The 24,258-nt window shown below is 28.9% G+C and overlaps 3 protein-coding genes across 3 annotated transcripts in view; 1 reads left to right on the forward strand and 2 right to left on the reverse strand.

Moving 5' to 3' along the window:
- The window catches only part of LOC113373464 (tyrosine-protein kinase-like otk), a 106,535-nt gene that overhangs the window by 61,311 nt on the left and 20,966 nt on the right, over positions 1-24,258 (reverse strand). The gene's annotated exons all lie outside the window — the stretch shown is intronic.
- On the forward strand, positions 9,783-16,580 carry LOC113372606. Its single transcript, XM_026612965.1, has 5 exons — positions 9,783-9,893; positions 11,012-11,185; positions 14,442-14,608; positions 16,065-16,317; positions 16,450-16,580. The coding sequence occupies exons 2-4, from the start codon at positions 11,036-11,038 to the stop codon at positions 16,249-16,251; spliced, it is 504 nt and encodes a 167-aa protein (XP_026468750.1). The 5' UTR covers positions 9,783-9,893; positions 11,012-11,035; the 3' UTR covers positions 16,252-16,317; positions 16,450-16,580.
- On the reverse strand, positions 20,609-22,617 carry LOC113372605 (probable cytosolic Fe-S cluster assembly factor AAEL012261). Its single transcript, XM_026612964.1, has 9 exons — positions 22,511-22,617; positions 22,355-22,447; positions 22,030-22,294; positions 21,821-21,961; positions 21,639-21,752; positions 21,457-21,567; positions 21,178-21,397; positions 20,937-21,094; positions 20,609-20,838 (listed from the first exon to the last, which is right to left on the reverse strand). Exons 1-9 carry the CDS (start codon positions 22,574-22,576, stop codon positions 20,609-20,611), a joined length of 1,398 nt encoding a protein of 465 aa, XP_026468749.1. The 5' UTR covers positions 22,577-22,617.

A 24,258-nucleotide genomic window follows, 5' to 3' on the forward strand; every position in this document is an offset into this window, starting at 1 on the left:
TGTCAAATGGCAAATCGCAGTGATATAAATGAGTTTTGGATTTCCTCTTATTTGTTGATTTGCCGTGTGTCAGCGTGCCGTCATACTTGGGTTAAAATTAATGTCGAAACCGGATCGCCAAGGTGAACGAATTGTGTCTACAGAAGGCTGTCTCTATACACATTGCACAATATATTAGTCATGGTGTAAAGAGACATGGAAAATCATGTTGGATATTTTTATCCTTACTCACATTTGCATATATGTAGAAATAGCGGTTGTACTGACGGATATGCCGGCGATTAGGACCATGTCACATGGGAAGGGTAAAGGATCGTAGATAGAGTGCGCCTCCTTGACTAATTTCTAGATAAAGACAAAATTATGTAAGGATGCTGGAAAGCCTATGGATAATTCTGAATTTAAAGTTTTTTTATAGTATATGTTGCCTAAAATGACAGTCTAAAAAAGTTCTGAATACAGATTTCGAATTCCAATACATTAATTTTGACTACATATAATAATACTATGGCCTTTTCTGTAGACTCTCTGAAGTCCAGTGATGAAAGCTATCTTAGCTAAAGATTTCTTTGAATGAGTGTTTCTAGATTCGATATTTGCTTCTGACAGCCTGATATCAAGTAGTCAAATGCCGAATGGTGATATCAGTTTCCACTTGAAAGTATAGGTGCTAATATGTTTTCAAGCAAAATTAGTTTCTAAGTGAAGATCCATCAGTTTTACTGAAATTGTGATAATAAATTGATCATATAGAAATAGGATTACCGAATTGGATTGCTATCTATGGAAAACTGCTTATTTTAAAAAGTTAGTACAACATATGGAGTCCTAGGAGATATCATACTGGCTTCTTAAACTAAGTAGATAGTACAATATCTTGAGTCTGGTATCAAGTAAACAAATATCGAAAAGCTTTCATTTGGAAATATAGGCATCAATATATTTCCAAGTGAGAAAAACTCTCCAAGTAAAAATACTCCAGTATTACAGAAGTTGTAATGATAAATACATCACATAGAGACAACAATGGGACAATATCTAATAAGACTCTATGATGTTAACTAACCCAAACGGTTGTCATCTATAAAAAAACTTATTAGTTTAAGAAGTCAGTACAACATCATAGAGTCTTATTAGATATTGTCTTGACTTCTTAAACTAGGCAGACAGTACAACATTTTGAGTCTGGTATCAAGTAGACAATTATCGATGAGAGGTATCATCTTTTATTTTGGATATATAGGTACTGATGTGTTTCCAAGTGAAAATCCACCAGTATTACAGAAGTTGACTAGTTTTTTTTATAGATGACAACCGTTTGGGTTAGTTAACATCATAGAGTCTTATTAGATATTGTCTTGACTTCTTGAACTATGCAGACAATATAACATCTTGAATCCTACAAAATGTTGCACTGAATTATTAAGCTAGGTAGCTCTTTCAAGGATCCAACTTAGAATAGTTGTTCTATCACTATTAGGGCTATTTTCATAAATTTTCAAAAACGCTAATATTTTTCAAACTTTGATGAACTTTTAATATTAAACTACTTGTCGTAGGATCGTAATATTTCAGTATGTTCTATGAGATCTATCGTCATTTTTTTTTATAAAAATCGACATTTTTTTTAAATAGTTAATTACAAGAAAACGGCTCGGTCAATCTTCACCTAAGACTATTTTTGTCTAAATTCTGATTGCTGCTAAATGTTTCTAAGTTTCTATTTAAATTTTATTTTAAGTAACATATCGTCTCCCAGCTAATTCTTCTGAATTAAAACTAGTATCTATTTGAAGATCTTAAGTTGGCGATCTTAAATAATCAATATTAAAATAATTATTTTATTTTATGTATCTGTTAGTCCGTCTATTATCTTAAACATAATTCAGATAAAAAGTGTCGAAGAATCTGTTGATAAATTCTTTCTGTTTATTCCGTAATAATTCAAAATCGCAATCGTGAAGGTAATAAAACAGCCATGTTAAATAAAATTTGATTTATCGGAAGACAAAGAAAATCGTATTACTCTTTTATGAGATTCTCAGTTAGAGACATCGTTTTTGCAATAAAACGTTTGAAGATTCTGTTATAAAGGACTTTTACACGATAAAAAATTAAATATATTTTTATTGAGAATAATCTTATCGTGTGTATAGTAGTATAACTTCTACGATTTTCTCTACAAATCATTTATTGATATACAAAATTGCAAAATTAGTCTGAAAGGTGTTTTTATCATATAAAAATGTTTTTTATGAATTGACGTTGAAATTTTAATTTTGTTCTGGTAGTATGATAGTATCAATGGTTTTTGATTTGACAATTAATATATTTTTGAAACAAATACACAGACTATGAAATATATAACAACGTGATGAAAAATTATTAATTAAATACTCGAAGATATTTTTGTTGTTTCTTAACGCTAAAACCAGTTCTATTGTGGTCCAGCGCGCATGGTATTAAAATCGTTCTTTTTTATTTTAGAGGAAGAATTAAAAATATTCACATCAATAATCCATTTTTTCTGAGTATAACATAGCATGGTATTAGCTTAAATATTTCATCATCACAATTCAGAGCACGTCACATACAAGTACTTCTAAAATCCTCCGACTTTTTTACGACAAGCGTCACCTTCTTACCAATTCTTTCTCAGCCTTAAAAAATACTTTTTACGATCCTTCATGCGGAAAGGAGATAAATATGATTTTACCAAACAATCGGACGGAAATGTATTTCATGGGTTTTAATTCATCTTTTTATAACAAAGATAAGTGTTTGTTTTTCTCCTAAATTATTCTCCTAAATTAAGGATACACTAAAGCACCAATTGTAGAAACTATGAGTAGTAATGTGGCCCATTTTGATACTAACAATTCCCTATCAAAGTTGTGCATTAGTTTCATCTTTATTGTAAAAAGTCCATTGCATAAAAATAAGAAATATACTGTATTTTTTCTTGAAAATTTATATTAGTCATTCTATGTGACATCCTCCTAAATTACCTGGTTTATCTGGAACAAGTGGATGATCAGATTCATATCGTATAATTATAGAAAAATCATATGTGAGACGAACTCGTATATAATATTTAAATAACAGGTTCACATCTTGACTATAATTGCATGTTATTTTATAAAGGACGCAAATGAAAATTTTAAATTGAAGGATGCAATTGAAAAAAAAAATTTCGTTTTTTTCTATTTTCCCAATAAATGCCATAAAAGTTACGTATTCATTAGAATTATTAATCAATCGTAAGCTATATTAATTTATATTTATATATTATATATAAACATATATTAAATAAAATATCTTTGCATTTTTGAGCAATTTTTGAGACTGTCAAGTTCTGATAATTTTGTATGATTCATAATTTTGAATAATCAATGTACATAAATAGAATTTATAATATATTACCAATTTTCAATATTCAAATAATTTTTGTTTTCATTGATAAACTAGTACAATCATTATAATTTGTATTCAATCCTCTTATATAATCTTAAAATGTTTTTTACCAAAAACGAAATCGATTCACACGTTTTGCAATGATATTGAAATATTCGACAACTTCATTTACAAAAACATAATTATATTCATTACATAAAATGTATTAACAAAACAAAATGATCATCTTTGTAAATGTCATGTTTTTTGTCGTTTTTTCCCCTCTCACTGATTGATTGAAAAAAATCGATTGAATCATTCTCGAACGAAAAATATAAACAAATGTATAAATGATACATTACATAGTATTGAAATACTATTATTAACCATGAATAATTATGTCTTTCATAGCATCCATAATGCCAAGGTAAAAATCATCTAATAATAATCTTATAGAAAAGCATTAAAGCGTATCAACATTAAAAATAAAGTGGATATATGACGCATAGAATGAACACATATAAATTAGAATCAAATAAATTATATTAGTTTATTAATTAATAAAGTAAATGATTAACTAGACGATGAAGGATGGGTAATTATAAGTCATTGTACACATTAAGGTAATCAAGATAATACGCGCGCATAAATTAAAGAACAATGAAGATTATTATCAATTTTGTACCGTATTTATATTGTTAATACTTTAATTTGTTACGAAGACTATGATATAATTTGCGAAGGAATATAAGGAAACTTTGGATATCAACTTTTTAATCCTTTAACGTGAAGGTTATTTATTAATTAAAGTTAATTATATATCTACCATGTAAAAATACCTTTTTGTACCATCTTTTTCTTTATATTGAATTCAATCGATTATATAAAATATATCGAAATGGCAAACAAATAAAACTGATAAATAAACAAAAAAATGAGCAAACAAGAGATATTTACCCATTTAACAAATATGAATAATAACCTTCACCAAAATATTTTTTGAAATTTTACCAAATAATGTTTTTAAAAAATATAATTTTCACATTAACATTTAAGGTTTGTCAATGCAATTTATTTATATACAAATTTCCCTTTCGATTGAAAAAGATCTTTATTTTTTCTGAAAAATTCTATAAAAAAAATTTGTCACCTTCAGTTGTAATTTAATCTAGATCTAGGGGTATGGTGTGGCATTGTGCTTTAAGGCAAATTGCTGGAACTTCCCGTACCAAAAATTAATTTTTTTGAAAATTATTAATTTTTTTTTAACTTTGAAAAATTAAATTTTTGAGAAATTTTACATTTATGAAAAAAAAAGATTTTTTTGAAGAAAAAAACTTCAAAAAAATGTTTTTTTTTAATAATTCAATGGGTAGAGTGTTTTCGAAATCGTCGACGAAAATATGTATCCGCACACACACATACACACGCACACATACACATACACACACATACATCCATTTTTTTCTAAGGTATGCCAAAATGTTCTGAAACCTGAAATGTGAAAAGATATAAAAATTTTCATTTTCGATTTTTTTGCGATTACTAAAACTTACTCTACGGGAAGTTAATAAACCTCCAATTTAAAGTTAATCTTGCCAATTTAAATTAATAATTATTGAATGAATATTATGTTACAAGAATGGACGAATTTGGACGGAGTCCAATGGACTGAATATGTCATAAGATTGTATATCAAAATGTTTAAAAAAATTAAAGATTTTATAAATATTTTGCTTTTAGCTGATGTCCTAAGGAACTTGGCACACTTAAGCCATATATATATATATATATATATATATATATATATATATATATAGTTTCATGTTGAGTTTTAGTTTTTTTAGTAAAATGCCTTATGATATATTAACGAATTACATTCTCCACAATTCTTCTAACTATATATAATCCATTTCAGATGACGAAAACGCAGTTGTTCATGGTTTGGTAACATCAGATGGGCTATTCGACGGCACGATCTTATTGTCTTCCGGTGAGATATTTTATATAGAGCCAGTACACAGATATCTCAACAGTTCACATGGCCTGAATGCACTCGGTATGTTTCGCAAAAATATGATTTTATATTAATATTGTTTAGCTACTTTCGGTTCACAAACATAAAACATTATGCAATGCCTAAATCTAACAAAATTACCGATTTCTTAAACTGTAATTTTCAGATATTGCCGAATCAAGATTTCACAGCGCGGTTTATAGGAGTACAGATGTTAGACTTCCAAGGACTGAAAAGGGCCATGTATGTGCTTCCGAAATTTTACACCAAAAGAGACTGAATCAAAAGGTAAAAGAATTTATCCACCACAATATATAATCATGAATATTTTTTATTATAATAATTTAATTTTTATCGCAGAATCTTCCTAGTAATTTTCACCAATATAAAGAAACAGAAAAACACACCAGCAGAAAAAAACGATGGTTACCTGATGACATACATTATATTTCCACACAGGTATGAATTTATATACTGGTTTTCAGAATCTTGGTGGATGACATCATTTCTTAGAAAATTAGTTAATGGATCTATAACTTTTATTTAGCGAGAAGCAAATTTCATGAGGTTTTTAAGATCTCACCAAGCTTGAAAGAAATTATAGAATATATCTTGTAAAGTCCAAATATTTTAAAATAATATCTATATATATAAAAGAGGATCGCTTTATGTGCTAACACTTATAACTCACGAACGGGTGAACCGATTTAGATGAAAATTGGCAGGGAGGTAGTTTAGAGCCAGGAGAAGGACTTAGGATACTTTTTATCCCGATTTTCAGTTTAATTGATAGTATATTTATATATATAAAAAAATACTAGCTAGCCCGGCCACGCGTTGCTGTGGCTCAGTAATTGGTGGCAGAGAGGTAGTTTAGAGCCCGTTTTTCATTCTAATTCAGAATTAATTATTTATAAACTATCCATGTAGTTTATTCAATCTATGATACTATATATATATATATATATATATATATATATATAAGGTGAAGTGAAGTTTAATAATAATGCCGCGACCAAGACTATATATATATATATATATATATATATATATATATATATATATATATATATAAGGTGAAGTGAAGTTTAATAATAATGCCGCGACCAAGACTGAAAAAGAGCATTACTTACATTTACATGTACATTTTGTCGAATAACTTATTCCCAGTTATAATTTCCCAGAATTCATCAAAGAATGGTTAGTAATATATGAAGGTACGGGGTTAAAAGTTTCACGACCAAAGTGTCAAAATCCAGTAAAGCTGAAGCATTGTTTAACAACATTATTTGAAAGTGAAGGGAGAAAGATGTATAACCAGCTATAACCTTGATTCTTATGACTTTGATATTGGGAGATAAACGGTCATCTTTGAAAATCCATAGTAAAAGTATTTTCTTCTGTTGGTAGCTTTTTAGCATTAGTTAAAAATGTAATTATTTTGTAAAATACCTTTAAAATTAAAATAAGACATTAAACCTGTTTGCCATCTGGCCGTTCCAAGTTACCCCGCCTATAGGGTAAAAAGGTCTAGATAACAAATTTTTGAAAGACAGCAAAAAAAGCACATTTTTAAAATGACGAAGTCTGTAGTTTTACTGAACGTAGTCAGCTAATCGTTCGTTTGAAATATTTTTGATTCTCTAGAAATTGTTTAGAATATACCTTACTTAGCAAAACAACGTTTGCCGGGTCAGCTAGTTTCTTTATATTATCCTACGCATTCAAATCTTCTTAGTTCACAAATTACAATAAATAAAAAACATATTTGTTTTGATGACTTTTTACTTTGGGAATTCACCAGTCATTTTTATCTTTGCAGCATGATGATTACCAAGAAGATGAACAGGAAAAAAAGTTATTGAACCCAGAATTGCCATTGGATTTAGATGTTCCTTACACACGAAACATTGACGAAAACGTTGACGACAAGGCAAATGCGAAAATATATGATGATAAAGTTGATAAGCAAAATCCCAAACGGCCAGATCATGTGGAGATTATTACTAAAAATAACATAGGTAAATATCTTCGAGATTATTTGATTTAGAGTTCGTTCACATTATAAATTACTTATGTCAATACTTGTTATTACGATGATTAATCGACCTGATTGTGAAATCTCTTTACTTACGTATTTGCAAAATAAAAATTCGAGGAAGAAACAGAATTTTGGGACTAAAGTCTGTCCAAAGTTTTATGGAATTAAAAAAATCAATATCATAATTTATTAAATACAAATTATGTTAATAAATAAGTTTTATCTTATTTTTAGTTAATAAAAGGCCCACAGCTACTCTTGTAGGAAAGTTTTTTCCCAGTGATTTTATGGATTATAGACAAGCAAGTAAAAGGGCAACATTTGATCCAAACAAGACTACATGTATGCTGTATCTACAGGTAAATTATATTTGGTAATATATATTGCTTCATAAAAAACATAATTATTCATATATTTATTTTTCAAAATTTCCAGGCCGATCATAAATTTTTAGAAAAATTTCAAACAGAAGAAGCCTGCATAGATATTATGACACGACATGTTCAGAGAGTTAATCAAATATATAGAACCACAGGTTTGAGCATTTCTTCAAACTTTTTATGATCTTACAAATATTTTTTATATTATTTTGATACTATATTAATCGTGGATTTATTTACTTTATATCAGATTTCAACCAGGATGGCAAGCCAGATAATATTACGTTCATGATAAAAAGAATTAAAGTGCATACTCACGAGTCTTTGAAAGATCCTACGTACCGATTTGCTGACAACTATGGCGTTGAAAAATATCTAGAACTATTTTCAGGTACATCATTAAATACTAGAAAAATACCCAAATGATTTTAATAAATATTATATTGATTTTTTTTATTTTCTATAGAGGAAGATTACGATTCGTTTTGTTTGGCGTACATGTTCACTTATCGAGATTTTGAGATGGGCACCTTAGGACTAGCATGGACAGGTGATCTTAAGAACGCAGGTGGAGTTTGTGAAAAAAATGGGGTCAGTAAATAAAAAAATATTTTTATTTAAGTGAGAATATTTGTAAATAGATCCTTATGTGATAATTTTTATTTTAGCACTATCGTGGCAGTATGAAATCTTTGAATACTGGAATTGTTACGTTGTTGAATTATGGCAAGCACGTACCACCTTCGGTTTCACACGTGACATTGGCACATGAGATTGGACATAATTTTGGATCACCGGTAAATGATCATATATATAATTAATTTCTGAATCTGAATCTGAATCTAGGTATGTCAGAGCTCCAGTGGAGGGTTTTGACAAAAAATCAGGAAATATCACGTGGGGGATGGAGGAGTATTGTAAGATATCACGTGTATTTATTTTTTACTTGTTTTTTCAAAAAAAAATCAAACACTTTCAAAAAAAAAATAAAAATATTATAATTTTTTCTCGTTTCTAAAAATACACGTGATGTTAGGTGGGGAAATGGGGGTTAATTTAAATATTACCACGTATTATCAAGGCGGAGGAGAGGCTCCAAAAATCCTTAAAAAATCGATCACGTGATTAATGGACGCCTCATATGATTAAAAGATTGCCGTACTGCTTGTGAGTGAAATTTGTTAATACTAGAAATCTTGGGTCAATTGTGTCATTATTTTGGAGTGTGGTTCTAGAAATGTTATTTAAGGTTACGGATATAAAACGGTACCAAATAAATAGAAATTAACAACAATAACCGAAAAATGTTTAGAATTTGAACAAAGCTCTAGGATTTACTATTATATATTTACCACTAATTGCTAATATTTCTCAAAATGCATTGGTTCTGATTTTGTTCATGATAGTTACAATCAATACTGTCTCCCCGGGTTGACGTTGAGTTCTTGCACACCCTGTATATCACATAAAAGGACGTGCATTCATCACGTGAGGCGTTTAAGAGCAGGGTGGGTTTGATAAAAAGTTACAGAATATCAGGTGGGGAAGGGAGGGGTCTAGTAAGATATAACGTGTATTCATTTTTTACCTGAATTTTCAAAAAAAAAAAATTAAAAAAATTAAAATTTTTTCGTGGATTCGAAAAAATTGTTCCGAAAATTTTGCATAACTAAAAATACACATGATGTTTGGTGGGGGAGGGGGGATAATTTTTAATTAACCAAGGGGTGGTCCCAAAATTCCTGAAAAATCGATCACATGACTAATGGACGCCCCCTAACCATAATTTGCAGATATTTTTGTACCAAGTATATCTGTGTCTATTACTAAAACAATAGAACCAAATATTTTCGATCAGTTTATTAAAGTGCTTCTACCGTCTTCTATTTCCAGCATGACCCAGAACAATGTGCTCCAGGCGGACCCGACGGCAACTACATAATGTTCGCCCGCGCAACATCCGGCGACAAAGCAAACAACGATCGCTTTTCGTCGTGTTCCCTGAGGTCCATTGACCCTGTGCTGAACACAAAAGCACGTTCCACAAAAGGATGCTTTACAGGTAATAAATATGTCGTAGATTTTACAACAATCACAAGCTCGTAATAGTTCATCTAAGCTATAAACTCTATTTCATATATTGTCTCGTTAGGAATATACCGTAACTTGGGATATGCTTTAATAAAATAAAATAGATCCACTTTATGTCGTTTTACGGATGGTAAACATTTATGTAACATATCGTAAATGTTTAGATACAAACTGTAAACTTGCGAACATAAAATGAAAATTGAGTCAAATATTAATTTGATAGATACTACAGGTTTGTGATGTTGTAGCGCATTAAAATTTCTTGCATTTTTACAGTCCTATTCAAAATTTATATGAAAACAAAATTGAAATTTGATGTTCAGGATTTGATATCATAATAATAAGTCAGCTATTTCTTGCAAATGACATTTAAAAAAAACTATGATCAAGCACGAGATGAGCCAAATATTAATTTGATTGATACTACAGGTTTGTGATATTGTCAGCTATTTGTTGCAAATTAGTTAGTATCTTTCCATTTTATGAGAACATGTATCGCACAACTTCTTTTTACAATTGCCCAAAAAATATGAAATCTAATTTTAATTAGAATTACTTCTTACACACCACCTAATGTTAATTATTAACAATAACTAATATTCTGTTCTTGTTCTACCGTTAATAACATAAGCCATGATATCTGATTCTTGCTTCCTTAATAAAAAATTAATTAAAAGCTATAAATATTATTTCCCATAATAAAAGTTCTGTTATATGTACTCAATTCTTTGTTTAACTATTCTTGTCTATTCTTTAGAATGCAAACTTTATTCTCTTGAATGGATTAGGCTTGTATTGCTTCCTAAATAGTCTGTAAAATTTAATAGAATATTGATAATGATAAAATTTTCCTAATTACTTAAGCTTGGTTCTGATTGATAATGTGATAGATAATAGTCTAATGAAATTTGATAGATAATAGGTTAAAGATAATCCTTTATGAAAACATTGGAATCAGTTAAACCTCTAAATAATATCTTGCAGAAAATTTTGTATCTAAACCCATTAATTTGAATGGTAATTTAATACTTTTGTAGTAAAGCCAATTCAGATTTCTTTATATATAATTTGTTTTTTTTTCTTACCCAGAACCTCAAAATTCGATATGTGGCAATGGAGTGGTTGAACCTGGTGAAGAATGTGATTGTGGTTGGGAAGAAGACTGCAGGGACTCCTGTTGTCATCCTCAAAGGCGCAGGACACCTCCACCAGATGAAACGCCCTGCACGCTTACTGCACGAGCCGTTTGCAGTCCGTCACAAGGTAAGAAGATATATATATATATATATATATATATATATATATATATATATATATATTCTTCACTATCAAAAATTAAAAACCTGGAGTTGTACTATTTCTCTTAATAAATTTTGCTAAGACAAACATACTTGTATTTGACTTGATCATGTGAGCATATATGGATTTAGTATAATTTAGTATTTAGTATAATTTAACATTATATTTTTGTTATTGTTGTAAAATCGTAGAAGTGAATATATTTGATTTCTTTTTTTTTTAATTTTTATTGGCTTCGCTTACTTGGAGCATTTAGCCACCTACACCTTTTCATACATTTCGTTTTCTGCATTATTTTATTTAATTGAACTCTTTCGATAAAATAATTGAAAAAATCTTGCATACTAGATTAACGTCTTTTCTCAATAAATATAATATTTTGTTCAAGAATCAGCATGGTTTCCGAAAGAACCATTCCACTTCCCACTCAATTTATAATTTAGTTCATAACATCATTGACTCCTTCGAAGAAGCCACATATTGTACTGCGATATTTTGCGATCTGTCCAAAGCTTTTGATAGTATTTCTCATCAAAGACTTCTTGACAAATTAGAAAATTGTGGTATTCGCGGACGTTCGCTCAAACTATTTGAATCTTACCTGTCTAATCGAACACAAAGCGTTTACTTAAATAACGATCACGAGCAAATAATTTCGGATAAATTGACAAGTACATTGGGAGTGCCCCAAGGATCAATTTTAGGGCCTCTCTTATTTCTCATATATATTAATGATTTACCTCATTGTACAAATCTTTGTGATTTTATTCTTTTTGCGGATGATACCAGCGTTATCATCAAGGCCAAATCTCTTAATGAATTACAACATAAATTAAGCGTGGTTATGTCAGAAATAACGAAATGGTTTTGTGAAAATAATCTAGTCCTCAATAATGATAAGACCCAAATCATATCTTTTTGTACAAAAAATCGTTTATCCAATAATATTACTTCTTTAACTATCAATAATTCAGCATATAATTTTTCGCAAGTATCAAAATTTCTTGGTATCCATATTAATAATAATTTAAAGTGGTCTGATCATATCTCTATCTCACTATCACCAACTTTATCTAGAACATGTTTCATGTTGCGCACCCTAAAACCCAAACTTGGTTTAAATTGCTTACTTTCAGTTTATTATAGCAACTTTTATTCTCACGTTTCATACGGCATTCAATTCTGGGGTTTTTCATCCGAACTAATTAAAATATTTAAGCTTCAGAAAAGAGCTATTCGAATAATTTTTTCCTTGCCTAGTAAAGCCTCCTGCAGACCCATATTTAAAAAATACAATATTCTAACTGTCCCATGCATTTTTCTGCTGGTAACATTAACTTTCATCAAAAACAATTCGAAACTTTTTGATATGTCTTCGTCCTCAAATTACAACACTAGACACAAACTTATTAAGGCGCACACATATAAATTAGCCAGCTCTTTCAATTCGATCGACGGTCTAGGTATTCAGCTTATGAATAAACTTCCACTCAATATCCGAAACCTAGACAGCAAAAAATTTCATGCTTCCCTAGTTAAACTTTTTAAAGACTTAGCTTTTTATGACATTACTGAATTTTCTCAATTTGATTTCAATAACTATTTTCTTGCATAATCCTTATCCTTTATCTATGTAGTCTGACCATTTGATCGCCTGTACAACCATATATATTTTTAATTTTTTATTGCTATTTTATTAATTTAAATTTTTTACGGTTTTTAATGAGTATAACTTTCAAACTTGTGCAAGAATTTTGAGCTTGACTGGTGGTCAAATAGACTTCAATATGATGAACTTGATGATGAACGTTGTATTTAATGTTCGAATGCTTTTTTTTCAGCTCTTTTTTTTTCAGAAGCGAAATTTGTGCAGCTACTATGATTATTATGAAATTACTATCCTTTTAATATTAACTATGAATAAGCTTGACAAGAGCCTGAAATAATATCTATTATTATTGATTACGGCTTGCTTATGAATAAATAAATAAATAAATAAATAAATAAATAAATAAATTCATTTTGTACGTTTTCAAAAATGCATAATTCGTTTTTGATGAAACTTGACATACATTGTTACTACACTTCACTAAATATCTGACAAAAATTTAAAGTTGGAACATAAAATAATTTTTGAGATATGCGAGGTTGATGGGTGGCTGGCTCCGCTCTCAATACTAGTATTGAAACAGATTGTACGTTTTCAAAAATGCATAATTCGATTTTGATGAAACTTGACATACATTGTTACTACTCTTTACTAAATATTTGACAAAAATTTAAAGTGGGAACATAGAATAATTTTTGAGATATGCGAGGTTGATGTGTGGCTGGCTCCGCGCTCAATACTAACATTTGATGCGTTCAGAATAATTTGTTTTAGATTTTCTGAAAGAGATCCAGATCAGTGTATCTTGTCGAATATTTATTTAATAAAAAAATGCGGGAAAAATAAAATAAACCATATCTATGTTACACTTTGTTAAATTGTCTGTTAAACCTTTATATTTAGTATCTATAAGTTCTTCCTGGGGGTCCATGTGAACCTCTTTGGGAATCACTCTTATATGTTACAAACCTACCCAAAGTTTTGTTTTAACCAACCCCAGATGTGATTTTGTAACAATAATCAAGATATCTATTTAAACAATTTAGCAATTACAAAAGTTGTTATACATGATCAAAGATTCATAAATTTGGAACGAAATGAGATAAATAAAATTTAAAAGTATGAATTATATTAGATCAACTTTATATCACCTGTCCAAAATGACACACCTGCACAATTCTGTTTACTGCGTTTTTAAAAAAATTCATCTTTTTCTTATTTCTACTAATAATATTGCGTCTTCCTCTAATTCTATCGAAATTTTTACTTGACACTAAATCTATTTCACTACCTTTTCCTTTCTTTTTTGTAAATTTTACTACTTTTTTTATAAAAGTTACCAAGTTCATTTTTTCATTGGGATTTACTACATTCAAAGATTCGGTCTAGTACCTATAAATATGTGGAAATATGCATGTAAATAAAATTCTTATATGTAATTATTATATATGTATATAAAGTTTAATGTGCTACAGTGGGTTTGCCAATAACACTCCACTTCGCACAGTGACACAATTTTTGTTAAGGTCTACCATATGGATGAAAATGTATAATAAACTAGGTCGTAGGAGGTAAAAATATAAATTTTTTAATATTTTTTTTATTCTCAAGGGCCTTGTTGTACAACCGCCTGCCAGCTACGTTTCGGCGACCGGTGCCGTTCCGACAACGGATGTAGAGATGCTAGTTATTGCGCCGGAAGCAGCGCTCTGTGTCCGCCGTCTGTTAACAAACCGAACAAAACAATTTGCAACGAAGACTCTGTATGCTATATGGGTGTAAGTACACATATGAATTAATAATATATAAATTATGCAAATTTTCTTCTATTTATATTGAAAATTTTAATTTGAAAATTTCAAATTAAGCTGAGATAGTAAAGATGAAACTAGAAGATTACTGATACTTTTTACTTTTTATGCTTAAAATACTTGATTTGTGTACGATGAACAATTGAAAATTAAGTGTGGTTATGTCAGAAATAACGAAATGGTTTTGTGTAAATAATCTAGTCCTCAATAATGATAAGACCCAAATCATATCTTTTGTACAAAAAATCGTTTATCCAATAATATTACTTCTTTAACCATCAATAATTCTGCATATAATTTTTCACAAGTATCAAAGTTTCTTGGTATCCATATTAATAATAATTTAAAGTGTTCTGATCATATTTCTATTTCACTATCACCAACTTTATCTAGAACATGTTTCATGTTGCGCACCCTAAAACCCAAACTCGGTTTAAATTGCTTACTATCAGTTTATTATAGCAACTTTTACTCTCACGTTCCATACTGCATCCAATTCTGGGGTTTTTCATCCGAACTAATTAAAATATATAAGCTTCAGAAAAGAGCTATTCGAATACTATATTTTTATTTTTTTCTTGCCCAGTAAAGCCTCCTGCAGACCCATATTTAAAAAACACAATATTCTAACTGTTTCATGCATTTTTCTGCTGGTAACATTATCTTTCATCAAAAACAATTCGAAACTTTTTGATGTGGCTTCGTCCTCCTCAAATTACAACACTAGACACAAACTTATAAATTAGAGCACATATAAATTAGAGAGCTCTTTCAATACGATCGACGGTCTAGGAATTCAGCTTATGAATAAACTTCCACTCAATATCCGAAACTTAGATAGCAAAAAAGTTCATGCTTACCTAGTCAAATTTTTAAAAAAAAATAGATTTTTATGATATTACTGAATTTTCTCAATTTGATTTCAATAACTATTTCTTGCATAATCGTTATCCTTTATCTATGTAGTCTGACCATTTGATCGCCTGTACAACCATATTTTTATTTTTTATTAATCTTTTTTATTATTTTATTGCTATTTTATTAATTTAATTTTTTTACGGTTTTAAATGAGTATAACTTTCAATCTTGTGCAAGAATTTTGAGCTTGACTGGTGGTCAAATAGACTTTAATATGATGAACTTGATGAATGTTCGAATGCTTTTTTTCAGCTCTTTTTTTTTCAGAAGCGAAATTTGGGCATCTACTATGATTATTATAAAATTACTATCCTTTTAATATTAATTATGAATAAGCTTGACAAGAGCCTGAAATAGTATCTATTATTATTGATTACGGCTTGCTTATGAATAAATAAATAAATAAATACCGATGTCTTTATATTTTATTTTCAATTCCAATCTATTCTCAACTGTGCTCTATCTGTCTCTATAATTTTGTGAAATATTTTATGGATTTTCCCAGGAATGCACTGGCTCCATTTGCCTGGCTTACGGTTTGGAATCGTGCCAATGCACCCGTACAGATGATGATCCGGCTACGAGATCTTGCGAATTATGTTGCCGAATTCCGGCTTCCGCAAGCAATTTGCTTTTTGGTGATTTCGAAGGCGATGGCGAACGCGACTTATGCGTTAGCTCATTCCATTTAAACGAGGCGCCTTACGATGTTCCGGATGCTCATGTTAAACCTGGCACGCCTTGTAACGACTATAACGGTGAGATATAAATTTTAGTGTAAATTCTAGTAATACAAGTTTCTTTCCACCCTTATTATTTTCAGAGTTTTCAAGAGTTCATTCTAGATTTATAGTATGCTATAATTTTAATCATTTTTCATTAATTTTCAGGTTATTGTGATGCTAGCCACGTGTGCAGACTGGTTGATCCATCAGGCCCCCTTGCAACTTTAAGAAGACTTCTGCTATCCGAACGAAGTCTAGCAGGAATCAAACAATGGGTTACTAAACATTGGTACGCCGTTGCATTATTGGCTGCTGCTATTTTGGCTATGCTGGTGAGCATAAAAAATATTGTATTCATATCTCATTCACGTTTATTGTTTTTTTTTCATAATATTATCCATAATTTCTAGGTGATAAGCACAAGACTCTTAGGCAAAAAATCAGACGTAAAATTAAAGTCAGTAACCATTATGCATGGAAGCCCCAATGATCCTATTATAATACCTCCAGACTTGAGCAACAATGGACAGGTATTTTATAGATCAAAATTTCAACGTAGCTTATACTCTGATTGTGTTTTATTAACTTATTTTCATATTTACTATTTAGGTAATAGTTCATACTGCTGTGCGATCCAAACTTCCCCTAAAGAAACGTGTTCGTGACGCAAAGTTCCGATCCAAAAAATCTAAAAATGCCACGAAAACAAGGACAACGGTACAAGCTAATCACAGATCTGCAAATGATAATTCTAAAAATGTTAATAGAAATCTTGCAGCGGCATCTGAAAGTCCTGCTAAGTTAAGAAAGAAGAAACGAGTGAGTACTTTAGACAGTAGAATTAAAATTATCGTGCTTATTTATTAATTGGATTTAGCGTCTGATTTCGCTGCATGTTGAAGATAATGCTTTTCACGATATTAATGTCGTCGATATTATTTTTATTTTGAAATAAGGTATATCTGTATTTTTTATTACTGTATTTAATCGTCTTTTAACGGCGCTATAAGTTATATTAGCTACGGCAAGATTTTATCAAAATTTAGTGATCCATTTTTTTTTTATTTATTACACCCAATCAATGATGAAGTGTGAAAAGGTAGTACCTACTTTATTTTGCTTAAACGCTTATGGTTTGGTGCTTATATTTAGTTTGCAGTTGGATGGTTGTAGTGTAGATGTTATGTAGTTCTGGTCCATATTCTGCAGTTCAGAAGTAACATTATTTTATTGTTCAATACAAGGTATCTGCTCCAATTGTTGCCTCTGATGAACCGATGCAGTGCGCACCAGAAGTAGCAATCCCGCATGCCGCCGCCAATGTAGTTTCAAGTAAATCCAAGAAACATTCTCAAAATAAACGTAAAGATAGAAAACAAAAGAAGAAAGAAGTTATAGATTATAGTGCAGACAGGCAAAACAGCAAACAAAAAGTCAAAACAAAGGGATCCAATTAGCAAAGGCAATCTAGAATCTCCACAGCCAACAGTATTACCCAAGTCGAAGTCTACGCCAGTTGATTTAACTAATAGGAGCCCGAATAAAACAGATTAGGAATTTATAGAAATGATAAATGCAAAAGTATTGGAAACTTACAAGATAAAGAGAAAATGCGTTTGCAAGTTGTTTACAAGCCTCCATTCAAATTTAGTTTAAAACTGTGCAAAAATGACCATACAAAAGTGGTCTTAGACAGAATAAGCAAAGATGGAGCAAAAAGAGCTAGGTTTAGAGAAAATGTTCATCCTATGAGAACTGCTTTGTTAGTGAAAACTAAGGATGAAAGTAAAAATAAAAATCGGGTGATGGTACTACTAATGCTAACGATATAGCTGTAAATATTATGAATGTTCCAAAAAGTAATAGTAATTCCGAAGTCAATAATCAGCAACAATAACATCCACTTGTAATACTTATGAAAATGTGCAAACAATTGTAGCTGAAGAATTAGCGAAACGAAATAAAAAAGTGGATGGTGGAATTTTCAATCAAATGCAGTTGGACGAATGTGCCATTAGGGCGCTGCCGATCAAAATGAAAAGCAGTAGTAGTTCTAATTTAGACTTCAGACACAATCAGAACTCACCGACAAACCTTCAAAGCCAAGATCATTTAGGTAGAAGCTCGCAAAAATTATTTAAGTATAGTCAAGAGCATTTAAACAAGACAAAAGACTGTGACAAAATGTTAAGGGAACCGCTAAAGTATTTTAACAGCGATCAGTTGAGAAAACCCAAAAAGCGTCTTAGTGTGTCAAATAATGACTTAAATTCCTCTCAAAAGAGAACTGTGATGTCAAATGATATTGATGGTCTTAAACCTTGTGATAAGCCAACAGAATACAAAGGGCCTGATTCAAAAAATAAAAACGTACAAACCAGTGAAACTAAGGAACAAATTAAACATAATTTAGCTAATTATCCAGAACATAATAATTTAACACAAAATCCCATATTTCAGCCTTTTCAGCAATCTGATTTAAATATTTTATTACCCGACAATCAAAATGCTGAAGGCTGTTGATAATAAATTATCTATATAAGACTTTTTTTACAGAGTATAAGTTTTACTGCCATCTTTGTTAATTACGTTTTTACATTTTATTAGTAACCAATTAGCTTAATTAAGGCTTAAGTTGTACTTATTGTAAGCATGAAGATATTTTACACACTCGTTAATGCTATTATACTAACACTGTGATTTATTACAATTAATTTAACGCGTTAATATTGATTCGATATTCGTAGTATCGGTGGTGTATCGTTCCGAGGGTTACACAATTTGTAATAATACAATGTGAATTTATTATTTTATAAGTATTATCGAATACTTTATAAAAATGATCAATCAATTGTCTAATAACGAATTTTTTTCTTCCGCCCCTTACGGATAAACGTTACGTTTCGCCTCTGCATACTATTAAAATTGGTAGTTTATTATAGTACATTTTACGGATTTTTAGTGAACGAAACTATCATTTATTTACGTTATAGTATTGTGGATTAAAACGGTGAACTTTCATTGTTGAGTGCCAAGATCGAAAACATCAATCATTTCCATTTTTACAATAAAGATACGCTACAAGATATATCAATCCGCCGATTGAAAATTGTTCTCTAGGTGATAGTACTATATGAAACTCAAATTTTTGAGATGAAGAAGACTGGAATGTACAAACTAACAAATATTGAAATAAAACATGATTAAGACAAAAATATAACAAAGACATAATAACGTAGATTCATAGTAATAACGCAAAATTGTTTTATATAATATTATCACCGCAAATATAATTATCATTTGGTGATTTGATTTGAATTGTAAACGTTCATGAGCTTGTCTTCAAATACATTTAAATTTACTCTTGCCTCTCTTGATCTAAATCATTGATTATATTTTCATGTCCACCAACGTATTTTTGTTAAGAAGAAAATTTAAAGATAATTATTTAGGTGTAAGACTAATACATCAATAAACAAAAAGTAGTACTATATATACCCAGAAAATTCCAAAATTGTAACATATCTCTACAAACAGATTTCTCTATATATTTTAGGCAAAAATATTTCAATGCAGATTTTTGTCATACTAATAATACATTAAGTCGGTGATTAAATATGAATAATATATATAGATGCCATTAAAATAATCGTGTTGAAATGGTGATATTTTAACATGAAATGTATATAAAATTCTCAATATATAAATTATAATCTTATCTTGCAAATTGAATTTATTGATTCAGTTTGTGAAGGTTTAGGTTTGTCAAAAAGGTTAAATTTAAATTAAATATATGTTATAAATTGTCATGTTCAAGATATATACACTCCATAAACATATTTTACTACTAATGATTTGTACTTAATGAATATACTGTAATAATTTACTTTATAATAAATTAGTTTATGTTATTGAAATAATTATTTTATTAGGAAAAACAAATTATTCAATCTACACGAAATCGTGTAGTTAATAAGCTTTTTTAATGAAGAAGTGTTATAATTTTTTTTTTAAAATTTACTTTTATAAAAAAAAGTTTCAAAGCGGAGTGTTTGAAAATCTTTCGAAACGGAGGAACGGCAGAGTTTCGAAAAGGAAATGTACGATGATTTAAAAAATTATCGCAAATTTAATTTAACAAAATATAATTTAATTTATGTTTACACTATTTCTGATTGAATATTTTATTACCTGTCTTAATTTAGATTTCATTTCTCGAAACGTCTGTTCAAAAATATTAATGTATAAAATAAAATTTATATATTAATATATATATTTAAAATTTCAACTTACAAATCAAAGAGAATCATTTCATTTATAACATCTACCATTTAATTAATAAACTTGTTGTAGATTTTTCAACAGCTTTGTAGGATGTGTGAAAATCGTGTTTAATTTTATCAGAATTTTTATCTTTATATATTTTATTTAAATTTTCATTATTATGTGGATCACAAACTGGTAAAGTAGAATATACTTCTTCTAAGTTTTGAATATATTGTTTATTAGGTACTCCTTCGGCCGGTCTATTCTGAGCGCCTCCATTCAAGCAACCTTTAATAGAAATATATAAATAAATAAATATATATATATATATATATATATATAAATATATATATATATATATATATATATATATGATCTATTCTAACCTGATGGACAAGCCATAATCTCTATGAAATCGTATTGAACTTTTCCACGTTTCATTTTTTGCATTATATTTTGTATATTTTTAAATCCATTGGCTATAGCAAAACGTAAAACTACTTCATCATTCACAGTTAATGATGCTTCTTTGAAATCAGGATTTCTAAATTTTATAGAAAATAAATTTCGTTTAAATGATTTTCAAACAATTTTTTTTCTACCAAAAGATTTTCTCATCATTTTTACCGAACATTTGTGAAAACAGGTTCAGCATTTTCAATGTTGAATAAATCTCTAGCAGCTTGTTTAAAAATGAAACTGGAATATCCTCCTGAATTCGAACCCTGCTGCGAATATAATTTTACTTTTTCTTCCGTTTTTGAATTTTTCCAAATATCATCCAAATTCCGAGATTCCACTTCACTTAAGTGTATATTATCAGAGAGCAACATTTGTTCTAGTTCAACTGAAATACAAAATTATTTAAAACGAATAATTACGTAGTTTATCAACATGATTACTTACTTGGCGTTATTACACAATCAACATCTCGTTTGTTCAATAACTCATCATAAAAATCTTGACGTGATGCCTCCAATTTTTTGTCATAACAAGGCATTAATGTTACATGATACACTCCTTAAAAAACAAGTTTAAAATGAATCATAATCTTTAAATAATGTAACAGGAATCAAAGTAAAACATACCTCGTTCACCAGCTATATCTTTTACTAAAGATCCTATGACTTGCTGTGGTGACTTTGCTGTAGATATATTTGGTAAAATATATCCATGGGCTTTCTCAGCATAACAAACCCAGCCTAAAAAAATATTATTGATAACTACTCTTTAATAATTTGGAAGTTTAAATTTACATAAATAAACGAACCTGGACAAGCCGATGCCAGCATGGGCAAATTTTGTTTTGAATGATATCTTTCAATAAATTCTGTAGCATTTTCTACTAAACTAATATCATCTGCTATTTTCATATCAATAACTAAATCAGCCCCAAGGCTCTTAAAGTATCCTACGATCGAAGGACAGATATATAAGCAAACGCATCCAACTAATTTAAATTTTACATTTAATATTCACCTGAAACTTTTTCTGCGGTATCTTGAACAGATAAACCATATTTAATGGATAAAGAAACAATAGGTTGAACGGCAAGACTAATAATTACAAGTTTAGAATCATTTGAAGAAGATAACTTAAGAGATTTGTTTAACGTTAAAACTTTTAATAATTCTTCTTGTGATTGTTCGGTAATGAGAACACTTTCTGCAGATGTAATACAGCCGCTGCATGCTAAACAATCGGCTAGAGTAATCTCAACTTTGGAAATCTTTTCTGGTACTTTCTACAAATATTAACTATTGTACAGAAAATCAAAGCTAATAGAAAAGATTTAATTACATACAGCATGATCAACTTTAAAACCTGCATCATTAAGTTTTAGCTTTGCGCCGGTTAAAGATTTTTCTTTTTTGATTTCTACTGGTTTTATACATTCCTATAAATATAGTAATAGTATTATTGTTTTATGAACTCTTATAAAATATTTGTAAATATGTACCTGCGAGGGTGCAATGAAATCATCCAAATCTGTTAATCGTAAAGCACCACTAAAGTGTGAACTCATTTTAGAAAAATAGAGAATGAATACTTAAAAGTTCAAATTCAAATTTATAATAGTATTAATTGAGTTAACTATAATGTTTATTGATTTTAAAATTAATGCTAGTCACTGTAAATATTAAGTATTTGCAAGAACATTAATTATTTGATGATGTAAAATTCATTACAATTCTATAATAAATGATTTTAATTATTTTTTATAATAATTGTGAATATATTAATATTTTATATCATATATTTATATCATTTTCTGATAATAGAGTGAAATGTCAAATATTTTGACAGTAAGTGACAGTTCTGATAAATCACGTGGTGTTGCTTTTTGTGCCATCTTTGATATTAATCGAGCATCTCTATGGCGGGTATTTTAAATATGTGAAATTTAATCATTTTTATCCAAATGTTATATATAATTTAGGATCAATATCAATATATAGTTAATTGGTTTAATTCTTTACAAACTAATAAAAATTATAAGCAATTACAGCATTATATATTAAAAAACCAGAAAATTCAGAAAAAATTATATAGTCATTCAATATGTTAAGTAAAATTTACAATTTTTTGTTGAAAATTACAGATCTGTATCTCATATACCTATTCCAGATTAATAAATTCATAAACATTAATAATATTTAGAACAATGTATTAAATGCAAATAATTTTTATGCACCCATACGATTGGAATTCATAGAAGTAAATATAGGTAAACATTTAAAATTGAAACATTGAAAATTTATGTAACATTGATGAATTAAATTAAATAAAATAAAGATTATTAATTTCAAATTCTCCATAAAATATATTAGATTCAATAAGTGTTAGATAACCCAAAGCGCCAGCAATCACACTCAAACCTAATAAAAAAACTTGCTATTTTCAAAAAGATGATTTATAACAACATTCTGAATGATAATTTAATAGTAAATGCAATTTTTTTAAATTCTTTATTTAAATTCTTTATTCTTTATTATATTTAAGTTTTTATATATTCTTAGTTACAAACTTTTGTACATTATTCTATGAAACATTTGCTGTTAGATACATTCATAAGTTGGTTATATACATTCTCGAATCAATTTTGCAAATAAAATTATTATAAAATATACAGGGTGTCCCAGACCTTGACATCCAGCTCAAACAAAGTGACCTAAATTGTCCTGAAAAAAATTAGAAAAAAATGCACGATGTTCCAAATTATGAGCTTTTAAGTGCAACTCAGAGCTTTGGTGATTTTTGGGGTTATGGGCTTAATTTTTACTTCATTTGTTTATTTAGGCACAATTAAAAACAATAACACAATTCTCCAAGTTTTCAAGCATTAAGATCATTTGTTGAAAAACAAATTAATTTTTACTAATTTTGTTCATTTAGATAAAAATAATAACAAAAATCTCCATGTTTTCAAGAATTAAGACCATTTGTTGAACTATGAATTTAAAATGTTTAAAATCGGTCGACTTTGAGAGACTCACATTGAAAAAAAATCTATAAAATTGTTTTGACAAGTTTGATCAAAAGTTGGCGCATTTAATATTTAATCATTTTTACTGGTACACTAGTTTAAACAGTTATTGCATTTTTGATCGTATCTATTAATATTTTCAAAATAATAAAATATAAAATGTTATGTTATGAGTGCTTTTAGTATGATAAACGATGATTGAATTTCTGTTAATATATATA

Source organism: Ctenocephalides felis, unplaced genomic scaffold (assembly GCF_003426905.1).
Source record: "Ctenocephalides felis isolate EL2017-DRISC unplaced genomic scaffold, ASM342690v1 CF-g0.4_SCAFFOLD_01604, whole genome shotgun sequence".
NCBI lineage: Eukaryota > Metazoa > Arthropoda > Insecta > Siphonaptera > Pulicidae > Ctenocephalides > Ctenocephalides felis.